The 25,454-nt window shown below is 31.5% G+C and overlaps 1 protein-coding gene across 1 annotated transcript; it reads right to left on the reverse strand.

The window, feature by feature from the left end:
* Nucleotides 1-394: 394 nt before the first annotated feature.
* Nucleotides 395-25,442, reverse strand: Sara (Smad anchor for receptor activation). The gene is made up of 17 exons (XM_074118828.1): nt 25,291-25,442; nt 25,152-25,210; nt 14,178-15,519; nt 8,724-8,875; nt 8,539-8,638; nt 7,624-7,782; nt 6,076-6,216; nt 5,547-5,753; nt 5,223-5,387; nt 4,696-4,855; nt 4,430-4,580; nt 4,250-4,354; nt 3,510-3,666; nt 3,141-3,369; nt 2,722-2,842; nt 2,475-2,633; nt 395-1,060 (listed from the first exon to the last, which is right to left on the reverse strand). Exons 1-17 carry the CDS (start codon nt 25,346-25,348, stop codon nt 902-904), a joined length of 3,624 nt encoding a protein of 1,207 aa, XP_073974929.1. The 5' UTR covers nt 25,349-25,442; the 3' UTR covers nt 395-901.
* Between the last annotated feature and the right edge of the window lie 12 nt (nt 25,443-25,454).

A 25,454-nucleotide genomic window follows, 5' to 3' on the forward strand; every position in this document is an offset into this window, starting at 1 on the left:
TGTTGAAATCAGATTTCTAACGAAAAACTAAGAGGACGCGTATTTCAAGTCTTCACTCTTAGTCTCTGAGATGATGGTGATAACTATATAATTTTGAATACCATTTACATTAAAGGTCAACAATTTCACTACTCTAGTAGCCAAAGGCTGTAATCTTAATGGAAAGGAAAAGGTATATGTTCACAGATCACAATATAAACCATTACTGTGATAGGACAGCTTTATTTTTCTTCCTTATTTGTGATTTGTGGTGAGTATATTCTAAAAAAGAAATTTAAGGCATAAAAATTGTGAAATTCCACTAGAGATTTCGTAAACTGACATGTGCAGAACTCATTTTCTTTCTTTTTCTTTACTTTTTTTTTTATTTTTTGTACTTCGAATATAACAAAACTTACGGTAAATAAATTTTAATGATTAAATTTGTAATATATATTAACAAATATAAAGCTCATTTACATATAACTCACATAATAAAATGTACTTTCTGCATACACAATTATCACATTTCAATGATTATTAGGCAGAAAAATCTGCTTTTATTAGGAAATTGCACAATTTAACAAAGTGTAATTATAAACATTCAAATTAATAAACATTATATTTACATTGAAAATTTAACAAAATATATGAAAAAAAGTATGAATTCATAACACAAAGTTTTTGAAAACAACTTGCATATTAATAATGGAAATTTAAAATGTGAAGTAAATAATAAAATTATAAAATCTTCTTTCACCCAGTTTCTGAATCAGATTTTGGCATTAAAGTTAATTTTTTTTTTATTTGAAATTATTGCTTACATATTTACTCGATCATTTTTACTAAACAACCAATACCCCTAATTATTGTAATAGTTGATTACTATTGTAAATATGGTATATATAATATTTATTAAAAATTAAGGATGATTCATCACCCTAAAAGTCAGTTCTAAAACTGCAGGTGTATCTTGCGATGCAACAGCAGCTTGATGGATAACTGGTACTAACTCTTCATCTAAATGCTTCATGTACATGGAAGGTAATTTAACACCACAACTTCCTGCTTCATAACCAACCTTACAAGAGAAAAAAGTTGAAAATTAAAAACAAAAAATCATAAAACTTTTAAGTGAAATAGGCGTGCTTTTGGAAGAAAGTCGGAAATAGTAAGAATATAAATCGACAAATTATGTGAAAACAAAACACAGAACATTTTCTTTCTTCAATTTATTATTCTAATAAACGATTCGGAATGCATTAACACCCGTAACCCATTAATATGCCTTATGACCCACGAATAACTATCCACTGTCCTTAATCCGGCGGTAATAGGGACGGGTACAACGCTTAAAATCTGCAATGAAACCTTGGCAGAAGTTACTTTTTTTTATAAATGTCAAATTTGCACTGACTAAAGTTGGAAATAAAAGAAAAAAAGTACAATTTTCTCAACAATTTTATTTTTACTGGAAAGCCTGTATCACAATCTATTAACTACATAATTTCCACTAATATTAAGGCAATTTATCTGCGATATAACCTGCTTTTGAATCCTCAGAAGTCTGCCACCTGAATTAACAACCACTACAACACGGTCTTATTGACCTCATCGTCGTCGTCGTGGCGCTGACCACTTAGATGCAACTTCAAATTCATAAACAGGTTAGTCCTAGGCGCTAGTTCGGGACTGTGCGGAGGGTGATCAAGTTGTCCCAGCTGAATGATCCGATGAGATCTTGAGTTTGATTAGCTAAGTGTGGACGGGAATTGTCATGGAGCAAAAAATGTTTAATAGATCTAACCCATTACCGAAACATTCCACTGATCATAATGTTTTCTCCATAAACTTCAATGATCACACGATGAATTTTAGTTGCTTTTACACCGTTAGCACTAAGAATGAATTACAGCGCGTATTTCACAATTAGCGGCATTCTTAATAGGTGGAGGCTTTTTAAACTCAAACAAACGTAAACCCGATCAATTTTTCTGTCATACTGTCTTGTTTCTTCCAGACAGGCGTAGATACACAGCACACATGCAATAACACCGAATTTTAAAACGGCACTTTAAAAACACGCCTCGTACTATACAATTGTGAAGGGAAAAAATTGTTATCTCTTTTAGGTAAGTCTTTTTATAAATCTCAAGAACTTTACTTTTTACTCGACTTTCTCTCTGCACAAATATAGAAAAGAAGAAATAGAAATCACGGAAGTTCAAATTGGATTTTTGGTTTAGGTGCTATAAGGAAGCGGAAATAAGATTTTGGACAAAATCTTCCTACAGGAAATACCAATGTATTGAACAGATTTTTTAGTTTACTTTGGGAAAGATTACGATACAAATGTGTTAATTCTTAACAAGTAAAATACAAATAAAATATTAATCGTGCTAAATTTATTTATAATTAAAATTAATTAAGTTCGTGTCTACGGTAAATCATGAATCAAAGATTTCCCTTTTTTATCTTAAATTTTGTTTACTTACACTATCGGGGTGTATTGTAGCTCTAACGGAAAGCATGTTGAGATTGGCTGCTGCAAGAGAATCCAAATCTGGAACTAATGCCATGCAAGTTGCTCTAGCTAGAGACTCAGATACTCTACTGATGTCAATAGGATCCGCTGCTTTTTTACTATCTTCACTCTATTTAATAATTTTTATTTATTATCACCCACAAAAAAACATATATAATGCTTTCCTTTATGACTAATAAAAGAAAATGCAAAATTACCTGCAAGATGAAAACTTCGGTCCATCTAATAATTTTATGGTTTCCTGGATAATCAGTACCATTGTGGACTCTGATAGAAGGTACGCCATCAAGTCGCCTTCCATCAATGCAACTTTTAACACTAGAAGAAATATTGAAGAAAAAATATCTCTTATAAAATGATAGTTGCATGCCTTTTTTACAGTGCAAAGATGTTATTTTCAATCAGGTTATTTAAAAATTACACCAATCAGTATTTCAAATGTTAGACAACGTTTGCGTTAAATTGTGTCAACTTTGAAAACCCCAGATAATTGTAACAATAGGAAACTTTTAGGGAAGTTATAACTTCCAAGCAGTAAGAAATTATTTAATAAACGTTAAGGGATAAAAAAAAACAACAAAACAAATTACACGTTGAACACGCAATTACTACGTACCCAACATTAAAATTAGTATCATCTTCAGTCCATTGTAAATATACAGTTTCTTCATCGTTAGGTCCACAAGATATTGTATAATCTTGCATCTCTCTCAAAGCAGTTCTCAATGCTGTCATACTGTCGCTTGGTAAATGAACCATTAAACCATCTTCCATAATACTACTTTTCCCAGACAATCCTGCTATTTTTAATGCTCCATTGAAAACAACAAAACTAGCTCCGGTCACTAGAATTCAGCACCCAATAAGATGTAAATAAGATAAAATAAATAAAATAACAGTAATAAGCTTTGTAATATTAATAAGAGCAACAAAGGCAATATCTTGTATTCGGAAGAAAATTATATATATACAGAAATATACAAACCTCTTCTAGGTTTGTTGTGAATATTAATTGCTTGGGTATGGTACGTATTTTCATCTTTTGTACCTTGGATGCATACAAGATGTGAATCAGCCTTAAGACTTAAATTTGCACCGAAGGCAAGAACGCTTTCATTAGAATGATTCAAAGCTCTCACAACCTAATGAAAAAAGATAGTATACTTACAATTAGTCTAATAAAGGATTATAATTATTAATATATTAATCTCAAATTCTAACTAGGTATTTAATATTATTCTAGTCTACATTTTGTAAAAGTAAATTTGGAGTTGACAAAAGGCCCAACAATACCCCTTAGGTAAAGATGCATGCACTAACGGACAAAATGCATAATCTTCTCTTAATTAAATTAGAAAGTCCCTGACTGTATATAGGCTGCTGAGCTATTAAGTAAGAAATTGGCAACTTATTTAAACTTGTATTCGTACTTACTCGGATAGAATGCTAACTAATTTAGATTACTTCTATAGCGGGTATAATTTTTGGAATGAATTCTAAGTAACCTCTATATTAAAGTTGCAGAAAGAACTTTGTTACTCATACAGACAAGACTGAAAAGCCTTATCCTTGGCCTACTTCTGGTGCAGATGAAGGCAGTTCCAATAGATTCAATTAGAGAGAAATATCATAATATTTCAAAATACATCTTACTGCATTTAAATTAATTAAATTAATTTTTATTAATTTCTAAAATATAAAATAAAACCGTATATATCGCCTTACTTGATCATAACGATTTCTAGGAAAAAGAATTGTTGTTTGCCTGTCTTCCATGTGAATTAAAAGTCCACGTACTGTAGCTAGAGAGTAACTGTACTTTCTGAAGTCCTGGAAATAATATAAAAGTAATCGATCAATATTTAGCTGAATTATTTAATTCTGAAGTAATTTATGTTTACTTACAACAAGAACTTTCATTACAGTATGTCCAATATCAGTGTACAATGGCTGGCGATTTCTAATTGAAACAAGAGGGCACGGATAATACCTATATTCGGCTCCTAACCTCAAAACCAGCCTCAGAGGAAATAATCTTGCCCACGGAGTCTCCCACCTTTACTCAGTTCAATAAAAAACAATTAATAAATCTAAAATTTTAAGCTAGTACAAATTATTAAAAATTGATAATTAGTCAAAAGACAAGAATTCAAAAAGAAGAATGCTATTACCGATGAACTAAAATTGCTATCAGATAAGGTTGTGAAGGTAAAAGTAAATTCGTTGTGCACTGAAATGTTGGCCTGATATAAAGAAAACCACCATGATCCTTGGATCCAAGAAGTGTATTTGAAGTAGAAGGAGTGAAACACATTTCACTCACCGTAGTACCTAAAAAATTATGTTGCAGAAAGTACGAATTATGTAATATCTTATTAAAATAGTTTTAAGTTATCGGATTTATCGGATAATGTGCATATATAATCCTACATTGCTTAAATAAATTGTGATATGTACATATTCAATACAGTATAATATTCAAGTATACATAGACTTTATACAATATATTATGTAACATATAAATATAAATTTTATTTTTAATTTGACCTTGATATCGCAGCTTTATCTCGCTTTTTTAACCTAGCTATGACAGTTTAAAAAGTTTTTTTTTATAGATCTTACAATTGGTCAAATATCAGTAGCTCTAAGACCTATTCTTTCTTTACTAAATTACGTGTTTATAATTTATAAAACTTGCCTTTAGAAGATTCTTGGTATAGAACATTAATTAAGTTGAAAAGATCTTGAGGAGGAAACAATTCATCGGGAAGGCTCTCCAAAATAATAGCTATTTCATCTTGTCCAACACACGCTAATCCTTCTGAGCAAACGCTCCAGCAGAGTCTATTCACACAGCAATCCACTAAAATAATTTTGAACTGGTTTTCAATTTTATGCAATACATAAAGTAATAAATTAAGTTCATAATTTTTTAAGGATAACAGCAGTTTTTCTTAAATATTTTTATTTCTAGGTAATAAGAGCATTAAAATTTATATTTTAGGAAGAAAGAACAACTTACATTTCACTTTTTTAATAGATACAAAAAGATTATAATTTATTGCGAATTTGACAGGCTCATCAGTAATTCTTGGTATTTCATCAGAAAAGATTAGTTGTCCATTTTCGGTAAAAGCAAGAGGTGGTAAGTTTGTATCAGCTGGTATGAAACTTTGAGTAGAAGGATCTAGTGGCCTCTTAACAATAGAGTCCATTGTAGATTTACCACCTGGAATAAAAAAGACAATTAGAGTATTTGTTTTTATTTTTTAATAAGCATTGAAAAAAAATCTTTTATATTACTACACGTTTATATCAACTTTTATTTACTTATGTTTTTTTTTTATACTTATAATTGGGCCAACTCCTTCTGTATGGCTTTGTTACGGGAGATATAAATAAATTGGATCAAAAATTTAGTGTTAAAATTAAATAAGCAAATTCAAACCACTACCTATCTACATTTGTTTGTTCAGATATCCATATTAACATTACGCATTCATTGTAAATAATTAAAAGAAACTTTATTAAATAATATAATATTAAGTTACCGGGTGGTGTTGCCAACCTTCGAATGCCTCTGCGAGGTAATATTCTTGATTCAGATGGTCCATCAAGTTCAGTTAAATCTCCACCGGGTCTGATTCCATCACTAAATATAACCTGCTTAGGAACATCAGATTTTGCTCGGCCTAAAAGAATGATCATCATTTGAAAAATGAGAAGTATTTGAAGCAGTTGAGTAAATGAGAGAATTTCATTAATAAGCAAATAATGTGTAGAGATTCAAATCAAGAAGAATAATTCAAATACTGTACAAAATTTATCGTTTGACTAAATATGTTAAGTAGAAATAGAACTAAATTTAGCTGTCTTAAGGTTTTCGAGCATTGTGTAAATGCGTAGAACAGGGGTCTCTAAAGAGTTTGATTTCCACTGGTCGTTAGGTAGTCAGTGAAAAAGTTATTAACAATAAGAAATTATACGGAGATTATGCAGCTAATTATATAATTTTATATAACAAGTACAGGAATCATGTAACATGGATAGATTCCCTAGCATGTGGAAGGAACGTTAAGATTAATGTCGATTTCAAATGTCAGGATATAGCATTTCTTTCGGATAAAAAGACCACCATTTAAGCGCTAAGCTCTGAAGCAGCTCGTAAATGGTTTGGAAGGTCTCGGCAAGCTGAGTAAGGATAAGGAAACTGATATTTCCTCACTTGTCGCTTGTCTAAATGAGCTAGCTCTGAAGCATAACTCTGTCTCTACTGGAGGCAACTAAGAAAGGAAGAAATCTGAGACTGCTTTTGTCCGAATAAAAATAACTTTTTCATGCTGACAATAACTTCCTTACAATATATTGTCGTCTCAGAAAGCACAGAAGTTGCCGGCACCTGAACGTGAAGTCAGCTACAGTTTCTGTGGGAAGAGGATGAACCATCAATATACTCGTACTTCCTAAAGAAACTGACTATAAGATCATTCAAGGAAGATCTTAAAGCCTAAGAAGTTACCAGGTTTTTAAACTTCACAGATTTCTGAGGCTTATCACATTTCTTAAGAGTAATGTTGAGTATTAATTATTATAGTAAGGCGCCACGGTTAGAGGCGAGGCTCTTAAAGCTAAGACATATTGTGGCTCTGGGTTCTAGGTCTACTCTAAGCCTTGGATTTTATGTAATGATCTATTTGAGAAATTTGTGGTAAAGAATGTTTGCTAATAGTCTCCACCTCTAATTAGTCCACACCTATTGCTTTATTAAAGTACCAGAAAAGGAGGCAAATATTAGGTTTAGCAAGGTTTTTTGCTTTATATTTCAACAGTAAACACAAAGATTCTAATATCCAAAAAAAAAAAAAAATTTGGGGAGGAAGATAAATGTTGTTTCCAAGTTCATTTGTGGAATAGACAGGCGTAAAATCTATTGCTCATTCTCACATACTTCCGAAGAACCTACAACGGTAAAACAGATGGACGTAGATGTGAGATAAAACACTGAAAACTTCTTTGAAAAAAAAAGAAAGATACTTGTGAACAATTAAACTCCCACAATTATTTGTTTTATTATATTTTTGTAACAAAAGTTCACTTACCTTCCCTTTTTAGAACACCAGTAGGGACTAATACTGACGGTGGTGGCTGGTTAATTGTAGAAGCTGCCTGTTGAAGAGGAGGTATAGTGGAACAATATTCCATTGGGTTATTTGGATTAGGTTGGCGACCCAAATTGTATCTTCCATCTTCTAGACTCACTAGATAAAAACATCTGTTAGTTGTAAGAAAAAATTCATTATTTGGTTATTTGAGATGTAACTTCAACAACTATCAAAATTTCTTGTTTTTATTTTAGCATTTAACTTGCAGATGGAAGAAAGGTAAATGAAACAGTAAACTTAAAAATTTAATTTATCCTCCACGGAAAATTGTTTATATTCCCTTTGCAAAACATGACGACCTTTTTCTCTTTAATTACTGTTCTTGTTTTTTTTTTTTTTTTTTAAATTATGTTTTGGTAGTTTATTTTTTAATATTACAATGATTTTAAAGCCCGAAGTATGAATGATTTGAGTGTAATGGCAGGCTTTAGTGAGCATGTGTACTCGTTAACCTCGCGAAAAGAATTGAAAACCTATCAGTTGGAATAATCTGCTATCGAGCTTTCTGCTGTAACTTTCTGCATTTCTGTAATACAGCTCAATCCGTTAGTGCCATACTTAGGGAGCAAAGTGACAAACATGCAATATATCGGTAACTTTTTGCCTTTTTCAAATCATAATTTGAATGTCAATTGTAAACAGAGGGATGAATCAAACTTTTAAGATATCATTGTTTCAATTTCCCATCTAATTCCATAGCAAAACAAAAGAAAGTAAATGAATCAGTGATTCCAGAACTAACAAAGTAAAAAAACCTAGGAAGAAAAACATTTTAAACCGATCTCATAAATAACCATGTAGCTTTCATGTAATAACCATGAGGTGTGTACAAACTTGAAAAAAATAATTTACCTCTATAAATTACATTAAAACATGGTTGGCAAACTCTTGCTTCAGTGAAATCCAAGTATTCCAAAGGTGCTTTAAGATTGCAACATTTAGAGCAAAGGACCTACATAAATAATTAAGAATGTTAATTCTTTGGAAGTCTGAAATAGCAAATATTAGCCACAAAACATACAAAATTAAATTCTAACCAAGCCGCATGCTCTACAATGATGTCTTCTTCTGATGACTGTAAACTTGTTCTGGCATTGCATACAGAAATCACTTTCTGTGTCGGGCACCCAGAAAGGAGGAAATTTTCCAAGTCTCTCCATTGGGCTAGCAGGGCCACATGAATTAGTTGCTGAAATTCATAAAGTAATTAAATCACTTATTTTATTTGTTCCTGAATTTGTATTTATGAATACAGTTTTAACTATGGAAAAGAATGATCTGAAATGTTGAATAAGCTTTTAGCGGACACACCACAAGTTAAAGAAAATAAATTAGTATATGAAATGGTTTCACTAAAAGTCAATCGTGAATAATTTGCGAGCAAAATATGAATCCAGCAAAACGGTTGCTTCCTATTTATGAGAATTATAAATACGCACAAGGTGGATAATTTTCATAAAGCGAATTCTAGGCTAGCTCATTGTTCTGTGATTAACAGAGTAAGAGGGAAACTTGCCCAAAGGCCGGCAGTGCACTGGAAAAGGCTCTGGGAGGCAGGTATATTTTTGGGCTAAAAGAAAAAATGTATGTTATTCTAAAATGCCTCTCTATACATTTAGTGATTAGCTTAGTGGAATTTTGAATAAAACTTTAGACGGACACAATCTTTGTCACTCTCTTCTAACTTCATGCTAGATAAGATTCAAGTGAAATTATAAATTTCGAAATCCTTCTTTATAAGAATTTTGTCTCATTTCGACCAAGTTAGATTTTTTTTTTTAGCTGTAAATATATAACTAAAGTTTCCTTATTACAGCGACACTTTTGCTGTGCTGATTCTACTAATTATATTTAAACAAATTTTTAAAATCTGTCGCAATTCAACCACTGCGAATATGATTAAATAATTCCAAAAATTTGACAAATCTGTTTTATAGAATTTTTATGATTTGTACAAATGCATGTTTTGATGTTTTCATTACATGCAGACCAACATTGAATCATGCAACATTTGAATAAATTAACCTTAATTTTCATTTATCAAATAATCTAATTTTTAAATATTTGACTGTAAACTTGTTCTGGCATTGCATACAGAAATCACTTTCTGTGTCGGGAACCCAGAAAAGAGGAAATTTTTCAAGTCTTTCCATTGGGCTAGCAGGGAATTAGATGCTGAAATTCATAAAGTTATTAAATCTCTAACCACTTATATATTTTTAATTGAGATGACGTAATGAGGGAAGGGATTAGCTATGAGGTTAGCATACTGGACTCCCACGCGGAGGTCCCGGGTTCGAATCCAGCAGCTGACCCTTAGATTTTCTCTTCCTAGGAGCTTCTTACAGCTCACTGTCCGGTGATGGACAGTGTTGTCTGTAACGAGAGAACACTGTCCGGAGGCCGGCAGTGCACTGGAAAAAGCTCCGGGCGCTAATAACCTCAGCTGTTGATGCGCCAAAAAAAAAAAAATAAAAAAAAAAAAATGACTTAATGACGTCACAAGTTCAGAATAATAAAATTGTTAATTTAAAAAGAATAAAAACCAGCTTAAATATAAATTAAGGTTAATGTATTCAAACATAATGCTTTATTAATAATTTTTTAGTCTTTGAACAGGTGTACAATGTTTGTATAGTTTTTTGTCACCACAACTCGTAACCAACTAATCTCCCTTATTAAGTCCATATTGATGGGGAAAAATTTGAAAAGTAAAAGGATATGAACATACGAGTATGCAGCCGTCATTCCAAGTTCAAAGACATACGGACAAATGAATAAAGTAATTTTTTATCTGCAAAATTTGTATCCGCCATTGCAATATAAAAACTTCATTGGTTGGCTACCATTAAAAAAAAATGCTCAACATTTCGAATACCTCGGGTGTACCTTCTTCAAGAATTAATTAGTGGAGATAGGGAAAATGGAAACTTGAAGTTGTTTTCGATAAATATAAAAAAAATTAGAAATTTACTCTGTAAACTAAAGCGGTTTGCTTTCTTTGCTTTCTCAACATTTTTTTCTACATATGTTTCAAATTTTGATGATACATTCATTTTAAATGAAATTTAAACACAGTTTAGAAATGAGAAGAAAATATCTTTTCAAAAGAAAGTAATAAATTATACCATAGAAAATTTGGTTAGGTTCTCATTGCTGGATAAAATCAGACATATACCAAAGAAAAGAGTTACTGTTCATTATTTTTGGTGACTGAATCATAGTTTCAATAGGATGAAAAAATTAATGCCAGTTTCAGTCATTATAAATTTTATTCTGCCGAGCTATCGACCTCTCACACCAACTCTCTAATGATGTAAAACAGTATATTGTAAATTAGCCCTGAAGATAACCTAGTTCCTAGGTCGAAAACTCGGCAGAATAAAGTTTTTAATGACTGAAACTGGCATTAATTTTTTCATCCCAAAGAAAAAAGTTACTAAAAGTACAGCTCAACCTAACTTTTCAAATGAATAATAAAATAAATAAAGAATCATTGAAGCTTTCTAATTTCATAAAGTAAAAATATCTGGTGTGACACTCACAGACTTTCTATTACGGAAATAAAATCAAATATTTTTTGTTATAAAATTATAATTATTTTATTATGTAAAATGTCACAACATACGCTCAACCGATTTTACTTTTGGTATAACCTGGGTATGACCGATTTTAATTACTAAATTTGAAATTTCTACGACTTTCTGTTTTTGTGTACACTAATCATACATAACATTACACAAACACAAACTCACCTATAGAGTGAAACATAGAAAGAGCAATTTGAAAAAATATATCAACATTTTGTCGGAATTCAGGGGATCTCAAAACGGATATTTCCAACGAAAGATCAAGAAAAGTTAAATTCTTCTTTTACTGGTTCTAAGAAAAATTAAGTCACCTCAGGAATTGTCTTAAGTGATGCATTTATCATTTATTAATGTACAAATATAAATTTTAAAATTATATGTACCTAGAAACAAGCTGCGGGACAAAATTATTTTTAATATAGTTTAGGTAATCTTATGTAAGTGGATGCGAAAGTTCATTTCATAACTAGAAAAAAAAGGGTTTCTTCAAATAAAATTTTCTAGCCAAAATAGATAAATCCAGAATTATCCTTTTTCCAAACTTCCCTATCCAAAGAATCACCCTCTGACAAAATTCCCCAAAAATCAATCACAGCTGCTTGTTACTTTTTTTTTTTTAAATGAGTACTTTTCTTCTTCTCATGTAATTATTTCTTGGTAACAGTAATTAAGGATACATTAAATTTAATAAGATGAATTATGTTTCAGAACAATGTGAATTGAAAAAATTAAAAAAAAAGTAAAGCAAGCAACAAAATATGGACTGTTTAGTCTTTTCAGGGCTTTAGATGTTGAAGCGTTCCCGTCCCTTACTATTTTTTGACTTACTATTTTTGTGTATTACGTATATTAATTTTTCTTACTTTATTAACTTATTTCCTCTGTCGACCACATGCTTTTCTTATTGACTTTCTTTTTTTTCTCTTTACGCGTACTCAATTTGCAAATGTTTACACTAACAAGTAAAAATGTACTCAGTGAATTATATTCAAATTTCAGTTGTTTTTTTTGGTAAAATATTATTTATTTACTTAGTTCAGTTATTTTATCTTTATTAACTTTTTAATGGTAAAGCCATTTTGATTATTTTTTCAGTGAACTTTCACAGAGAGTTATGGCCATTACTTTGTAAAGGTAGATATTATTAATACGAGTATTTTAATATTTTATTTAGTACGAATTTTAGGCTCATCAACTACTAAAAGTTATTACCTGAATTGAAGTTTTTATAATAAAAGCAACCTTTACTTTTTAAAAAACATTTTGAACGCGCTGAGTATTGAAGACCAATAAGAATCTAAACCCCCTAACTTTAGAAATACACAATACAATTTCTTATTTTACATCATGGCTGATAATAAGAATAGTTAACTTTTTGGGGGGCGGGAGCGCTTCGACATCTAAAGCCCTGAAAAGACTAAATAGTCCATATTTTGTTGCTTGCCTTATTTTATTGAATTCTTTCAATTCACATTGTTCTGTAACATAATTTATCTTATTAAATTTAATAGATCCTTAATTACAGTTACCAAGAAATAATTACATTTAATTAGTAGATTCTCAAATATAAATACTTGCGCCTTTCAACTAATGTAATAATGTATATAACTAAAAATAAATATACTTTTATTATTTTGCATTATTGAAAGAAGAATGGCAGCAATTATTAGAAATAGATATTAGAAATATCCGGAACATAATAGATTTTGTTTTTTCAAGTCGCGTCAACATCTGAGGTAATTGAAATCCGGAAAGTTTTTCAGTGCATTGTCGGTCTCCGGATAGTATTCTCTCGTTACTATCAACACGGTCTCTCATCGGACAGTGAACTGTGAGAAGCTGCTAGGAAGAAATAATCTAAAGGACAGCAAGCAGCTAGATAGTGAAATGCTATTTTATATAATTTGTATTTTCAGGACCCAGAAAAGATTTAAATAAAAATAATTTAATTTTAATTATTAATAAAACTTAATGTTCAAATTTTTTTTGAAGACAAATTCATTAATCCAGAAGAAAGAAAGATTATTAACAATTTCAGTCATAATAATTCTTTATTTACTTTTTTTGATAAGCTCGGGAACTTGGACATCTTCAGGACTTATGCTTAAAACAATTACAATATTTTTTTTTTTATTTTCAACACCAAAAGTTGGTATATCTTCTGTCCTGACTGTTTAGGTACATTAATGTTAACAATGTAAAAAATATTATAACTGACATAAGCCCTGAAGATGATCTAGTCCCCAGATCGAAAGCTTAGCAAAAACTAAATAAAAAATTAAGACTGCAACTGGCAATAATCTTTCTTCCCTTTTTAAAAATATATTTTTTTGTTTCTGGTTAATACTTATTTATTTATTTTATACGTGTTACTTTAATTAAAGTAATTGAGCGAGTAATTTAATCCAATTAATATCTTTAGAAAATTAAAACTGATATCTTAAGTAATGCTGACTACCACGCAATTAATGATAGTACATTCTTTCTTGCACTCGCAGAGAGTCCTTTATGATGAAAGGGTCCGATACTTACTCGTATGGCACACATGAGCAGCAATATCGTTGAAGACAAGTATGTCTAAATGGACGGAATTCCAGATTTACTCGTACTATTATCTGTGATACTAATGAAGATGGCAAAATAGTCGAATCATTGCAAGGGTGCGTACATGTAAAATTAAAAAATATATGTCAAACCAGAAACAAAAGAATTGGATTATTTTTTTTTTTTTTTTTTTTTTTAAAAAAAAGAGTCTGATCTAAAATTTACCTTAAGAAAAAGAGATTAATAATATCTACAATTTACAACCTTGACGAAAATAATATAAACAAGTTTGAAAATGGCGTTACACGTTATTCTAACAAACAATTTTTAGTGAAAAAAAAAAATGATTAAACGTACCTATGGCATTAGTAGGTGTTGGACTTTCATCACAATCAACTTCTGTGGCTGAGTCTAGAGCTAAACTGTTAGGGCGGCAAGGTTTTGATTCTTCCTGCAATTGCTGAGGATCCGCTACAATATTTTCTATATTATCTTTTAGTGAACAAGTTTCAGTTGCCTGAGGCAAACTTTGATCTTTATACTCATCTTCATTGTCACTTTTACTAGAAGCTGGTGTTTTATTTTCAGCGTCAATTTCATCGGCAACTATTACACATTTTTCAACTTCACTAACACAAACATTTTCATCTATGTTTTTATATTCTGTAACTTGAGTTGATATTATTTCTAAATCATTAATACTAGAGGTATTTTTACTAGCACCCTGAATATTTTCATACATCGTTTGTAATGACTCATTATCGAGTTCATTTATAGGATCATCCTCTGGTCCTTCCTCACTTTCATTCACAATGTTTTCCTCTAAGTTTTCCGTTGCCTGATTAAGGTAAACATCTACAGAACTATCCTTATTATTCTCGAATTGATTAAGCATTACTACGTTTGAACAGTCAGGTTGTAACATCTCTTCTTGAGTTGCTGATTTTTCTTCATTTTTCATCACCATACTTTGATCACTAAAAACAGTCGCAACAGGAGCATCATCTTGCGAAGGCAGTTCATTATCATTGGCTTCCATTGAATTATCAACATTTTCACTTATTTCTAAATTCTGTAAATATTCTTCCAACTCTGATTCAGTTACATCATTATCAATAGAAATGAATGTTATGGGTTTGATTTTGATATCAGGTATATCTTCCTTAACAACCAGACCTACTTCTACTATGGGTGGTAGTTTTTCATCAAATGATGGTGTTTGAGCAGTTGGTTTGATCAAATCAAAGGAAGTCTGTAATTCATCAGGAGGCGCTAGCGCTGGAGTTAAAAGAGTATTGCTTACCGACGTGATGTCAGGTAATTGGCTGCTTAAATTTGGATCTTCTGTGTAAATAGAATTATTTGTATTAGGTTTTAATATATTTGAATCTAGAAGATCTGGCGTTCCATCAGAATGAGTAGTTTCTTTTTCGACTGATTCATTTGAAACATCAAATATAGCTGTACTCTCTTTACATAAACGATCATTTCCTTTATTCTCTGTCTGCGAAGAATAATATTCTGTTGTGGTAGCAAATGGCTGGTTGTATACTAAATTACTTGTGACTGTATAATCTTCTATGTTTTTAATAAAATTATCGGATGATGAAATTGAAGCTGCAGAAAAATCAGCATCCGCTAAATTTATCGGTTCAAAAGCTGGCCTCCTGTATATGGTCGCTGGTGGCTTGTTCCGTTTCTGTTAAATAATTTTTGAAATCAGTTTGTTTTTCATAATAAAAGCAATAGGTGCAGTTTATGCAGGTTACAATCCACCAAACGTAAAATTTTCTTTTACTAATTCAAAAATAATTTTATTATATGGTACGAATACGTTAGGATATCTCTAAGTGGCTGCAAACAAAATGAAATCACTCGAAATAATTTGTAAATCTAAACCAATCTTCCAAAAGTTATATAACGATGATGAAAAACTCGAAGTTTAGGCTGAATCTTAATGTTTTAAACAAGCAAATGCTTTAGCTGATTCGTGTAATCCATGATTAATTTAATACCAATATTTTAAATACTTCAAATATAATCATTTTACAGAAACTGAAATACTTTTTTTTGTGTGTGTGAGTGAGGGGAGTTGATATGGTCATACTTAAAATATTTATAAAATTCATTGTTGACTATAAGTAAGATAAAGCTTCATATGCAGTGGCGCCCAAAAGTATTTGCACAAGTGAATTATTTCCTGTTTCTAAATGAGTACACGAAGTAGGATCCCAAAACTTTTATCATTATAATCTTTAGTTCAACTTAAGTACATTTAATAACAAAACGAGAAAAAACATTAATATTTAAATGAATAATTCAGAAAATAAAAAAAATTGACCGTTCAAAAGTATTTGCACAACCTAGAATGAATATGCTCATATTGACAAATTTTAATTATATTCACTAGAAAAGTCAAGTTTAAAGTTGTTAATTTTCATTTGTCATTTGTTTATATTATGTACCAGTTTTAATAGAGTATGGCATCAAAAATAGCCGAATTATACCTCGCGAACAGAGAAAACATTGTTTTTTTTAAAAGAAATGTGGGGAAAACCTATTAGGAAATCGGAAAAATTTTGCATTTGTGTTTTTCCACTGTGCGATAGATAATTAAAGGATACGAGGAAATGCTTAAATAAACCAAGAAAATGTCAACCAAAAATTTTAACAGCAAGAGAATTTCGGAACATTGTCCAGGAGGCAACAATAAATCCGTCATCGAGTGCTTGGCAATTGGTTGAAAAGGTGGAAACGACTTCTCAAAAGAGTGTAAGCGTTACTACTGTAAAAAGAGTGCTTAATCAAGCTGATTTACAAGGAAGAGTTCCTAGGAGCAAACCATTCACAACAGAACTCAACCGGAGGAAGAGGCTAGAATTCGCCAAAACCTATTAAACATACCTATTGAATTTTGGCAGATGTACTATTTAGTGATGAAAGCAAGTTTAATGTTTTCGGAAGCGAGGTAAGAAATACACGGCGAAAACCAAATCAAGAATTAAAATAATTGCATGTTAGACTAACTGTCAAACATGGTAGAGTGCATGTTTTGGTAATTGGCATGTGTGGCATGCAGCGGAGTCGGCAAAGTGGTTCAGATTCATGGCATATGACAGCAGATGGCTATGTGAGTATACTGCGCGACAACTTAAAGAGCAGTGCTGAGAATTTGGGCACTCAAAACTTCTAAATCTTTCAATAGGACAATGATCCTAAACATATAGCCAAGAAACAAAAGACTGGCTACTGTACAACGCTTCCCGAAGTCTGCATACACCCCCACAATTCCTTGACTTAAACCTAATTGAAAATGTGTGGAGTATTCTGGAGCTGAGGGTGCGCAAACACATCATTACGAACAAGGGACCATCTAGTTGAAGTTTTACACGAAGAATGGGAAAAACTTGATTCCAATTTTGAAAAAAACTTGGTTAATTCAATCCCTAGAAGACTTGAGGCCGTAATTGAAGCCAAGGGACTTCATACTAAGTACTAAAATTAAAATTCTGACATCTTATTTGCAAAATAAATTTGTTGTGCAAATACTTTTAAACCGTTAATTTTTTTTAGTGTTTGAATCACTAATTTCCCTGTTTTTTTCTCGTTTTGTTATTAAACGTTCGTAAGTTGAACTAAAGATTATAATGATAAATAATAATGATAAAAGTTTTGGGATCCTAGTTCGAATACTCATTTAGAAACAAGAAATAATTCACTTGTGCAAATACTTTTGGGCTACTGTAAGTACATATGGAAGTTTTCGTTATACACCCAAACCATTAACACTAATACTTATTATTATTATTATTATTACATAGTAATAACAATAATAATAATAAATAATTAATATTAATAATAAATAATAATAATGAATAATTAATAATGAATAATTAATAATAAGGGAAGGGATTAGCTATGAGGTTAGCATACTGGACTCCCACGCGGAGGTCCCGGGTTCGAATCCAGCAGCTGACCCTTAGATTTTCTCTTCCTAGGAGCTTCTTACAGCTCACTGTCCGGTGATGGACAGTGTTGTCTGTAACGAGAGAACACTGTCCGGAGGCCGGCAGTGCACTGGAAAAGCTCCGGGCGCTAATAACCTCAGCTGTTGATGCAAAAAAAAAGAAAAAAAAAAAAAAAAAAAAAAAAAGTACAATAATGAAGTATTAATATTTTGCAAAATAGGTTACATAAAAAATTGCAAACCTTTGTCACTTTGCACAACAAATTTTTCTTAATGAATAAATATAAGAGAGATAGTTCGCATTTTTATTTATTAAGAAAATAACCTCTATTGAGTAAACATAAATAATCATCAGAAAACATTTTTATAGGCAATGGCCAGAGAAAATCATTTTTAGTCTCTAATGGATTCCTAAAAAGACTCTGGTATGAAAGTACTTTTTTTTGAGAAGAAATACACAATATAATGACTATATAAAAATTTGCTACAAGTCCATGGAGAAGAGGAGAAAATGAAAAAGGAATGAATGTAAGCACAAATACAAAGAAATGGAACAAAAAAAAAATGAACTGCTGCACATAATTTGAAGAGTGGCACAAATAGCGAAGCCCGATTGATGAAAGCCTGCTTGGGCTTTTAGGAGAACAAGGAGCTTATTATTTCCGGGCCAAGGGAAGAGTACTGCCCTACCAGATACCGCAGCCAAAGAAGCTTATTATTTCATTTCATTGATAGTCTGGTTATGTAAATTACAACGTTCAGGATCTTTCCCGCCAGTCTGTTGCTATATGATCCCCTCTGGCAAAAATTCTTATGCAGAAAGCTCGCTAAGCAATGATATGCATTATACATATCTGACTTAAGAAAAAAACTCAACAGTGAAAGAAAACAAAATCGAGAAATAAGAGTGGAGAGAGAATTTAAGAATGAAATCAATTGGAAATTCAGTATTTTGCAAGTAATAAGAAAAAATAAATAAATACAATAAAAACTACTTCATCAAGATATAGACAGTTAAAGGAAAAATAAGTTAATTTTAATTAATAAAATACAACAAATATATGAGCAGCCAATACCCAATAAGTCTGTGGATCTGACGTGATTGATTCAGTTTCTCGTTCGACATTATTTTATAATTTGAACGATGGGAATCTCAAAAAAGTTTATAAAAGCTTAAAATACTCTTTTGATAACGCGCTGGTGTAGATTCAAAACGGAAGATCTATGGATTTGGCTTAGAACAGATTACGCACTAAGTGCAATGCAAAAGAAGATGGTTCTCTTTTCTTACTGGATATACAGGGTGTTCATTTTAAGACGGCTCAAATGCATTTCATGCTTAAACGGTTAATCTGAGCAAAAAATGGTAGAGGAAAAATTTGTTGCCCGTCACCTCTAGTTTCAGAATATGTGACTTGATTTTAGATTCCTGCCCGCATACGCGGCTGACGCGCGACCAAAAGTGAGGGTTCGCAGTTGACCCCCATTTTCATATACACAGTTTTAAAGAGTATAAAAAGTAATGAAAGAAACCGGAAACCGCAATTCGATATTTTCAAAATTAAAGGTGCTAGGACTTTTCAAAATCTGGTATTTTTAATCATATTTCAATTTTTTTTAACTTGTTATCAAAGAGAAAGAAGAGCACGCGATAGGTCATTTTTATGTATTTTTTCATCCCCTTTCTACTAAAAATATTGCCAAGGCCGTAAAGCTAGTATTTTTCTTAATATCGGGAAATAAGTCGTTTTCCGAGAGGTTTTTCTAAGAAGAATCAAATGTTAAGAGCTTTAGATGTACTCAAGCATACACAAAATGGCTAAAAATTAATTTTACATCTGCTACAAACAAGAAGGCTTAATAATTATTTGGTAATTTTGGGAGTGCTGCGTTTAATTACCAAAAAAATTGGAAACATATGTAAGTGATCAATATCTTTTAAGGATCAAACTTATGCCTTAATTTACCAAATAATGCACTTTACTCAACTTGTGAAGCATGTACTGTGCCTTCAGAGGTGCCTCCTCAGATACAGAGAACAGTTGATAACCTCCAGGCTAACCTGGCTTGCGAGCCAGAGGAGGCACCTTTGAAGGCACAGTATATGCTTCACAAGTCGAATAAAGTGCATTATTTGATAAATTAAAGAATAAGATCGATCCTTTACATGAAAGATATTGATCACTTAAATATGTGGCAGGAGGTTTCCATTTTTTTTGGTAATTAAACGCAACTCTCCCAAAATTACCAAATAATTATTAAACCTTCTTGTTTGTAACAGATTTAAAATTAATTTTTAGCCATTTTATGTATGCTTGAGAACATCTAAAGCTCTTAACATTTGATTTTTCTTAGAAAAACCTCTCGGAAAACGACTTATTTCCCGATATTAGGAAAAATACTAGCTTTACTGCCTTGGCAATATTTTTAGTAGAAAGGGGAAGAAAAAATACATAAAAATGACCTATCGCGTGCTCTTCTTTCTCTTTGATAACAAGTTAAAAAAATTGAAATATGATTAAAAATACCAGATTTTGAAATGGCCTAGCACCTTTAATTTTGAAAAAATCGAATTGCGGTTTCCGGTTTCTTTCATTACTTTTTATACTCTTTAAAACTGTGTATATGAAATTGGGGATCAACTGCGAACCCTCACTTTTGGTCGCGCGTCAGCCGCGTATGCGAACAGGAATCTAAAATCAAGTCACATATTCTGAAACTAGAGGTGACGGGCAACAAATTTTTCCTCTATCATTTTTTGCTCAGATTAACCGTTTAAGCATGAAATGCATTTGAGCCGTCTTAAAATGAACACCCTATATATATTTTACAATTAGTCTGTAGGCAGAGAATGAGATTAAGATGGAGAAGCGCAACAGTCCATAGGGGAACATGGTAAGATCTGATCTTTCTCCTGAATGTTTGCGGAACCTCCTTTCTACAGTAAGACATAGAGGATATTCTTCCACATTTTCTTAATATAACTCATGGCAGATAGTAAGGCCTTAGAAAAGAATAAACGACAGCCTTCATGGCAATGAAGAAGTAGGCAACTACATAAGAACAGATACATTAAAGAGGCTACTTTGCTCAGCCAGCAAGCAAGCGAGCGGCCAAATCAGTGTATCAGCTCTGTATCTTTATTTAACATTATTTATTTATTGCTACCAGCAAAATAACTTATTATCAGACAAAGTTTAGTCAGAGAGTAATTACAATTAGATGATACAAAAGCTGTCCGGAATAGCCGATGCATATCGCAACCACAGGAAAACAGGAAGATCAGCCAGTACTGGTACTGCCACACTCAGGAATCCATAAATAGATTTATTTGTTGGAATTTTCTTTAAAACGATTATAACTAGTCCCTAAACTAGGCGTGTTAATAAAGACGCTCAATTTTATCTAGAAAAATTAAAATAGCGTCCTTAACGAAATTAATCTCTTCTTTTTTTTTTAATGAATTCCCATAGCGGCGATGCTTGAGGAGAGTAATATAATCAGTCACATTCACTTATTATCTGAACTAATTTAAGGAAAATTTGCATTAGTTAAATCAAACTAAGTTCTGTAAAACTTCTGCGAGCATCAAAACGTTAGCGAAGATTTTTCAAACAAATTTCTATTTTACAACAAAATGTAAAAAATTACAATTATAATAGTATGAGAAAAGAAAGTCAATTTGAGTGTTCACACCAGATTTAGTTTCTTGTACGAGTTGATAGCCATCACTCAAAAGGGTTGAAGTAGTTGTGTCAATCATATTGATTTTTTGTTTTGATCTGAGGTTCTAAAATGTCCAGTTCTGATATTACTGCAGGTCAGGCAAATAGAGTTATGAGCTGATCGTCAATATAGATTATTAGAACCCTCTAGAGTTCATCACGGTCACTTTTTACATATTGAGAATCGAATTACCGCACATTAGGAGCGTAGTATATACAGGCCCCTGTTAGAAGAGTACAAATGCACTAAAGAAATTTCTCCACATGTATATAATTAGTTTTAACCCTCTTTCAGTACCATAAACGAAGAGTACAATGTCTTTAAATATTAACTACCTAAGATAGTTTTGGTTTTCGACCGTTGTTATTGATTGATTTTGGGGAAAATTGAGGTGTGGTCAATAAATTCACAGACAAATTTCTTTCTTCATACCAACGTTTCGGTAAATAACCTTCTTCAAGGTATTGTAAAATTTGTGGAGTTTAATGTCAAGCTACATCAGTTATACGAACAGTTATGATGATGTAACTTAACATTAAACTCCAAAAATTTTATAATACCCTGAGGAAGGTAATACATGTACCGAAACGTTTGAAAATGAAGAAAGTTTGTGAATTTATTGACCACACCTCAATATTTCCCAAAACCATCAATTACCTACCTATTTTGCGAGGTATAACCACGCTAAAAGATCAAGGAACTTCGCTAACCATGTCTTCTACCTCGCAGTTGAGCTGTCAGAAGAAAAAAACTTTAGCTGATCACACCCGAAAATAGTACTTACTAATTTACAGTACCTTTTGAACGCAAGCTTAGCATCCTAGAAACATTGTAGGGGTTATTAATAACAACTAAGTGCAGGGGAGCAACTCACAAGAATGGTTTACTAAACTAGACTTGCTTAAGAATCGTAGTATAAGGAATTTCTAAATTCCTCCCAACCCATTTACACTCTTGTCTTTCAAAATCACTCTGAATATACCCCTATTTTTTATTATTTATTCTAAAAGTACTTTTTTCTGTGAGAAAAACTGTTTTTTAAAAATTAAAATGCTTTTGTAGTTCCCAAGTTATGCATTTTTAAACAAAAAAAAAAGCATTTTTTTTTTTTTTTACCGCTGTCTGCTGGCATTTTATTAAAAAACCATAAATAATGATTATGGAAAAAGCAAAAGGGTCTGTCCAAAGAGCAAAAACAAAAATGCAAGATGAATGTTTACACAAATGCTCTCTTGTTTACTGTTTTAATCCCATAAGTTGTAAATCTTCAAGAAGCTTGGGAAGTGTTTCTGACAAAAAATTTAAAAAAATTCTCTCCATTAAGATTTTGTTCATAAAAGTACGGGCCGATTAATTTATTGTCAATCAATCCACACCATACATTTATGCTTATAACAACTTGATGATGGCACTGATAAGATACATGGGGATTTTGGACGGCTCACGAATGGAAATTCCACCTATTAAAAACACTGTTGTTGGTAAAATTGGCCTTGCCGGTCCATAAAATAAAAGATAAAAAATTTGGAATTTCCTCCGACAATGCACTCATATGAGTCAAAAAAGTAAGTCGGCGCTCTTGAACCCCTTCACGAAAATTCCGAACAATTTGGTTCCTAAATGGCTTCATTTGATAGTGCCGGAGCATTCCCCACTAGACAGTTTTACTAATTCCCAGAGCTCTAGCCGCATTTCGAACTGAAGTGTTTGGATTCTCTTGCACATAGAGTAATACATCAAGCTCAGTATTGAAATTATGAACATTCCTAACCCTATTTCTTGGCCCTTGGCGAATGACACTAGCAAACAGGCGGAACGTTGTAGCAATACGAGCAATTTTTCCGGTTTGGGTGTCTTCGTTGAGGAAATCTCTCCTGGTAAACCCTTGCAGCTGTTTGAACTTGACGAAGGCATTCAACAAAATGTCGTACATACGGTTCATCTTGCCGGAACGACTGGAAGTTTAAGGTAGCCTGTAAGTAATTTTAAAAACAAAGCATTGTTTACAACTTATGGGATTAAAACAGTAAACAAGAGAGCATTTGTGTAATCATTCATCTTGCATTTTAATAGGGGTTCCCACTTGAAAAAAAAAATTATTATCTCCAATCTGCATATCAGCAGCAGAATTTCGTTTTTTATAATATCATTAGATTCTACTCAAAAAATAAAGGAAGTTACAATTTCAACTTTTTTTTCCATCGTCAATAATTACCGAGAAAAAGAGGATGGACAACTTAGCCATCATTTTGGACAAACATTTTCTAACAAATAAAGCAACAAATAGATGAGAAAATATTGAAGTTTATTTTTCTTCATTTATTTATAGAATTGAAGTGGCACCCACTGCACCAGTGCTTTTCCGCCAAACCAGTCAGATGCTTCCTATTCCTCGCCACTTTGAAAGAAGAATGACATAAATAAAAACTGAACGTTTAAAATCAGAAAACAATAATTGAAAAAAGAGTCAAGATATTTTTTGAGAATACGTTGACAACAAAAAGCGGTTTTTTTTTGTTCATTTTAGAAGAAATCTGTTTTCCGTTTTATTGTAAAGATGCAAAATTAAATTCAAAAAGTAGAAGCATCATATTGAACTTAAATCATATTGTAACATCATATAAAGTTAAAAGCTTTTCACATTTTCTCACTAACTATGAGACATAAATATTTAAGAAATTTTAATTTTACGTTGGCCTTTATAAATTACAGTTACTTTTGCATCTGACAATTACAAGGCCATTAATTTTTTTTAGGAACATAGCTTTTCGTCTTCACCTCTTTTCAAATCGAACGTGATACATTTATTCCTAATTATTCAAAAAATAATAGGAGCAAAGAATTTAGTGCCACAATTTAATTAAAATTTAATCAACGAAAGAAATTCCAACGAACATCTACCTCATATGCACAATTGCTGTATTTAAATCTTAATAATTTTAAGTAATACATATGTACATAATTTTTCACGTTTAACAAAAATTATAGGATAAAAATGACCTAGATTTGTAACAACCTTTTTTAATATTATATATTTAAAAATAAAATGATAACACAATAGTTGCAAATTATATAAAAATAGTAAAAGAAAGTAAAAACAAACAGAAATAACCTCGTTAACGTATGAAGTTTCTTTCGGAGAAAACCTGATAAGAATAGAATAAATACTTGTCTTAAAAAAACATTTATATTATTAAACTTACGAAGAATTGTTTAATCAATCGAAAGAAGTAATTTAATACTATGACCAAAATTCGTGATTTACTTAATCCTAACCCTCATTGATCTCCAGCTTACTAATTTACTGTTCTCAACCTGTAGCACTCACTATATTACTCTTAGGAAAGTAAAGAAACAAATATTTTCAACTCAAGTAATATAAAAGCACTAAAGCATCAAAATGATTCATGAAACAGATTATATAACTACTCAGGTTATACAATTAGAAAATACGAATAACCAATTTATTATACGTTAATTTAGCAAATAACTTTTCTTTGACAGTTTCTCAGATGAACTTTGCACGGTTGAAGATTTCGGAATTTTAAAAACGCATAAGCTGCACCATTTACATAAGAATGCAGAAAAAATGTTTACATACCAGAAAGTAAGTGTCAAAAGAATAATCTCTTGATTACCTGAGAATTGTGTGAAGAATGGTTCTTGATAACTGAGGGGATTACTGATTCTTCACGTCCTATTAACAAATTAATCAATTTAAAATGTTATGTAAATATTTTGAAAATTTTCGAAAAAAAAGAATTCATTAATTTCCACCTTCATTATATTCAAAATCATCTAATACTTTTTCAAGATCAACTGCGAACTTATCCATTATCAACTAACCATTAAACACCTTGCCTATGGGGACTTGAGTCACTGAATTTTCGAGAGAAGGTTATAATTAAATTTGGAACAAATTCCTTTTAAAATAGTGGTTA

This window comes from Rhodnius prolixus, unplaced genomic scaffold (genome assembly GCF_049639745.1).
Source record: "Rhodnius prolixus isolate KJV_2025 unplaced genomic scaffold, Rpr scaffold_2, whole genome shotgun sequence".
NCBI classification, from domain to species: domain Eukaryota; kingdom Metazoa; phylum Arthropoda; class Insecta; order Hemiptera; family Reduviidae; genus Rhodnius; species Rhodnius prolixus.

What these genes read in the sequence shown, in the direction of transcription:
- Sara (XM_074118828.1), bottom strand. Translation starts at nt 25,348, where the DNA reads ATGGATAAGTTCGCAGTTGATCTTGAAAAAGTATTAGATGATTTTGAA. An exon ending in TGGTGTTCTAAAAAGGGAAG is followed by an intron (nt 6,217 to 7,623) that starts GTAAGTGAACTT and finishes TCATTCTTTTAG; the next exon opens with GCCGAGCAAAATCTGATGTT. An exon ending in ATCTATTAAAAAAGTGAAAT is followed by an intron (nt 5,388 to 5,546) that starts GTAAGTTGTTCT and finishes AAATTATTTTAG; the next exon opens with TGGATTGCTGTGTGAATAGA.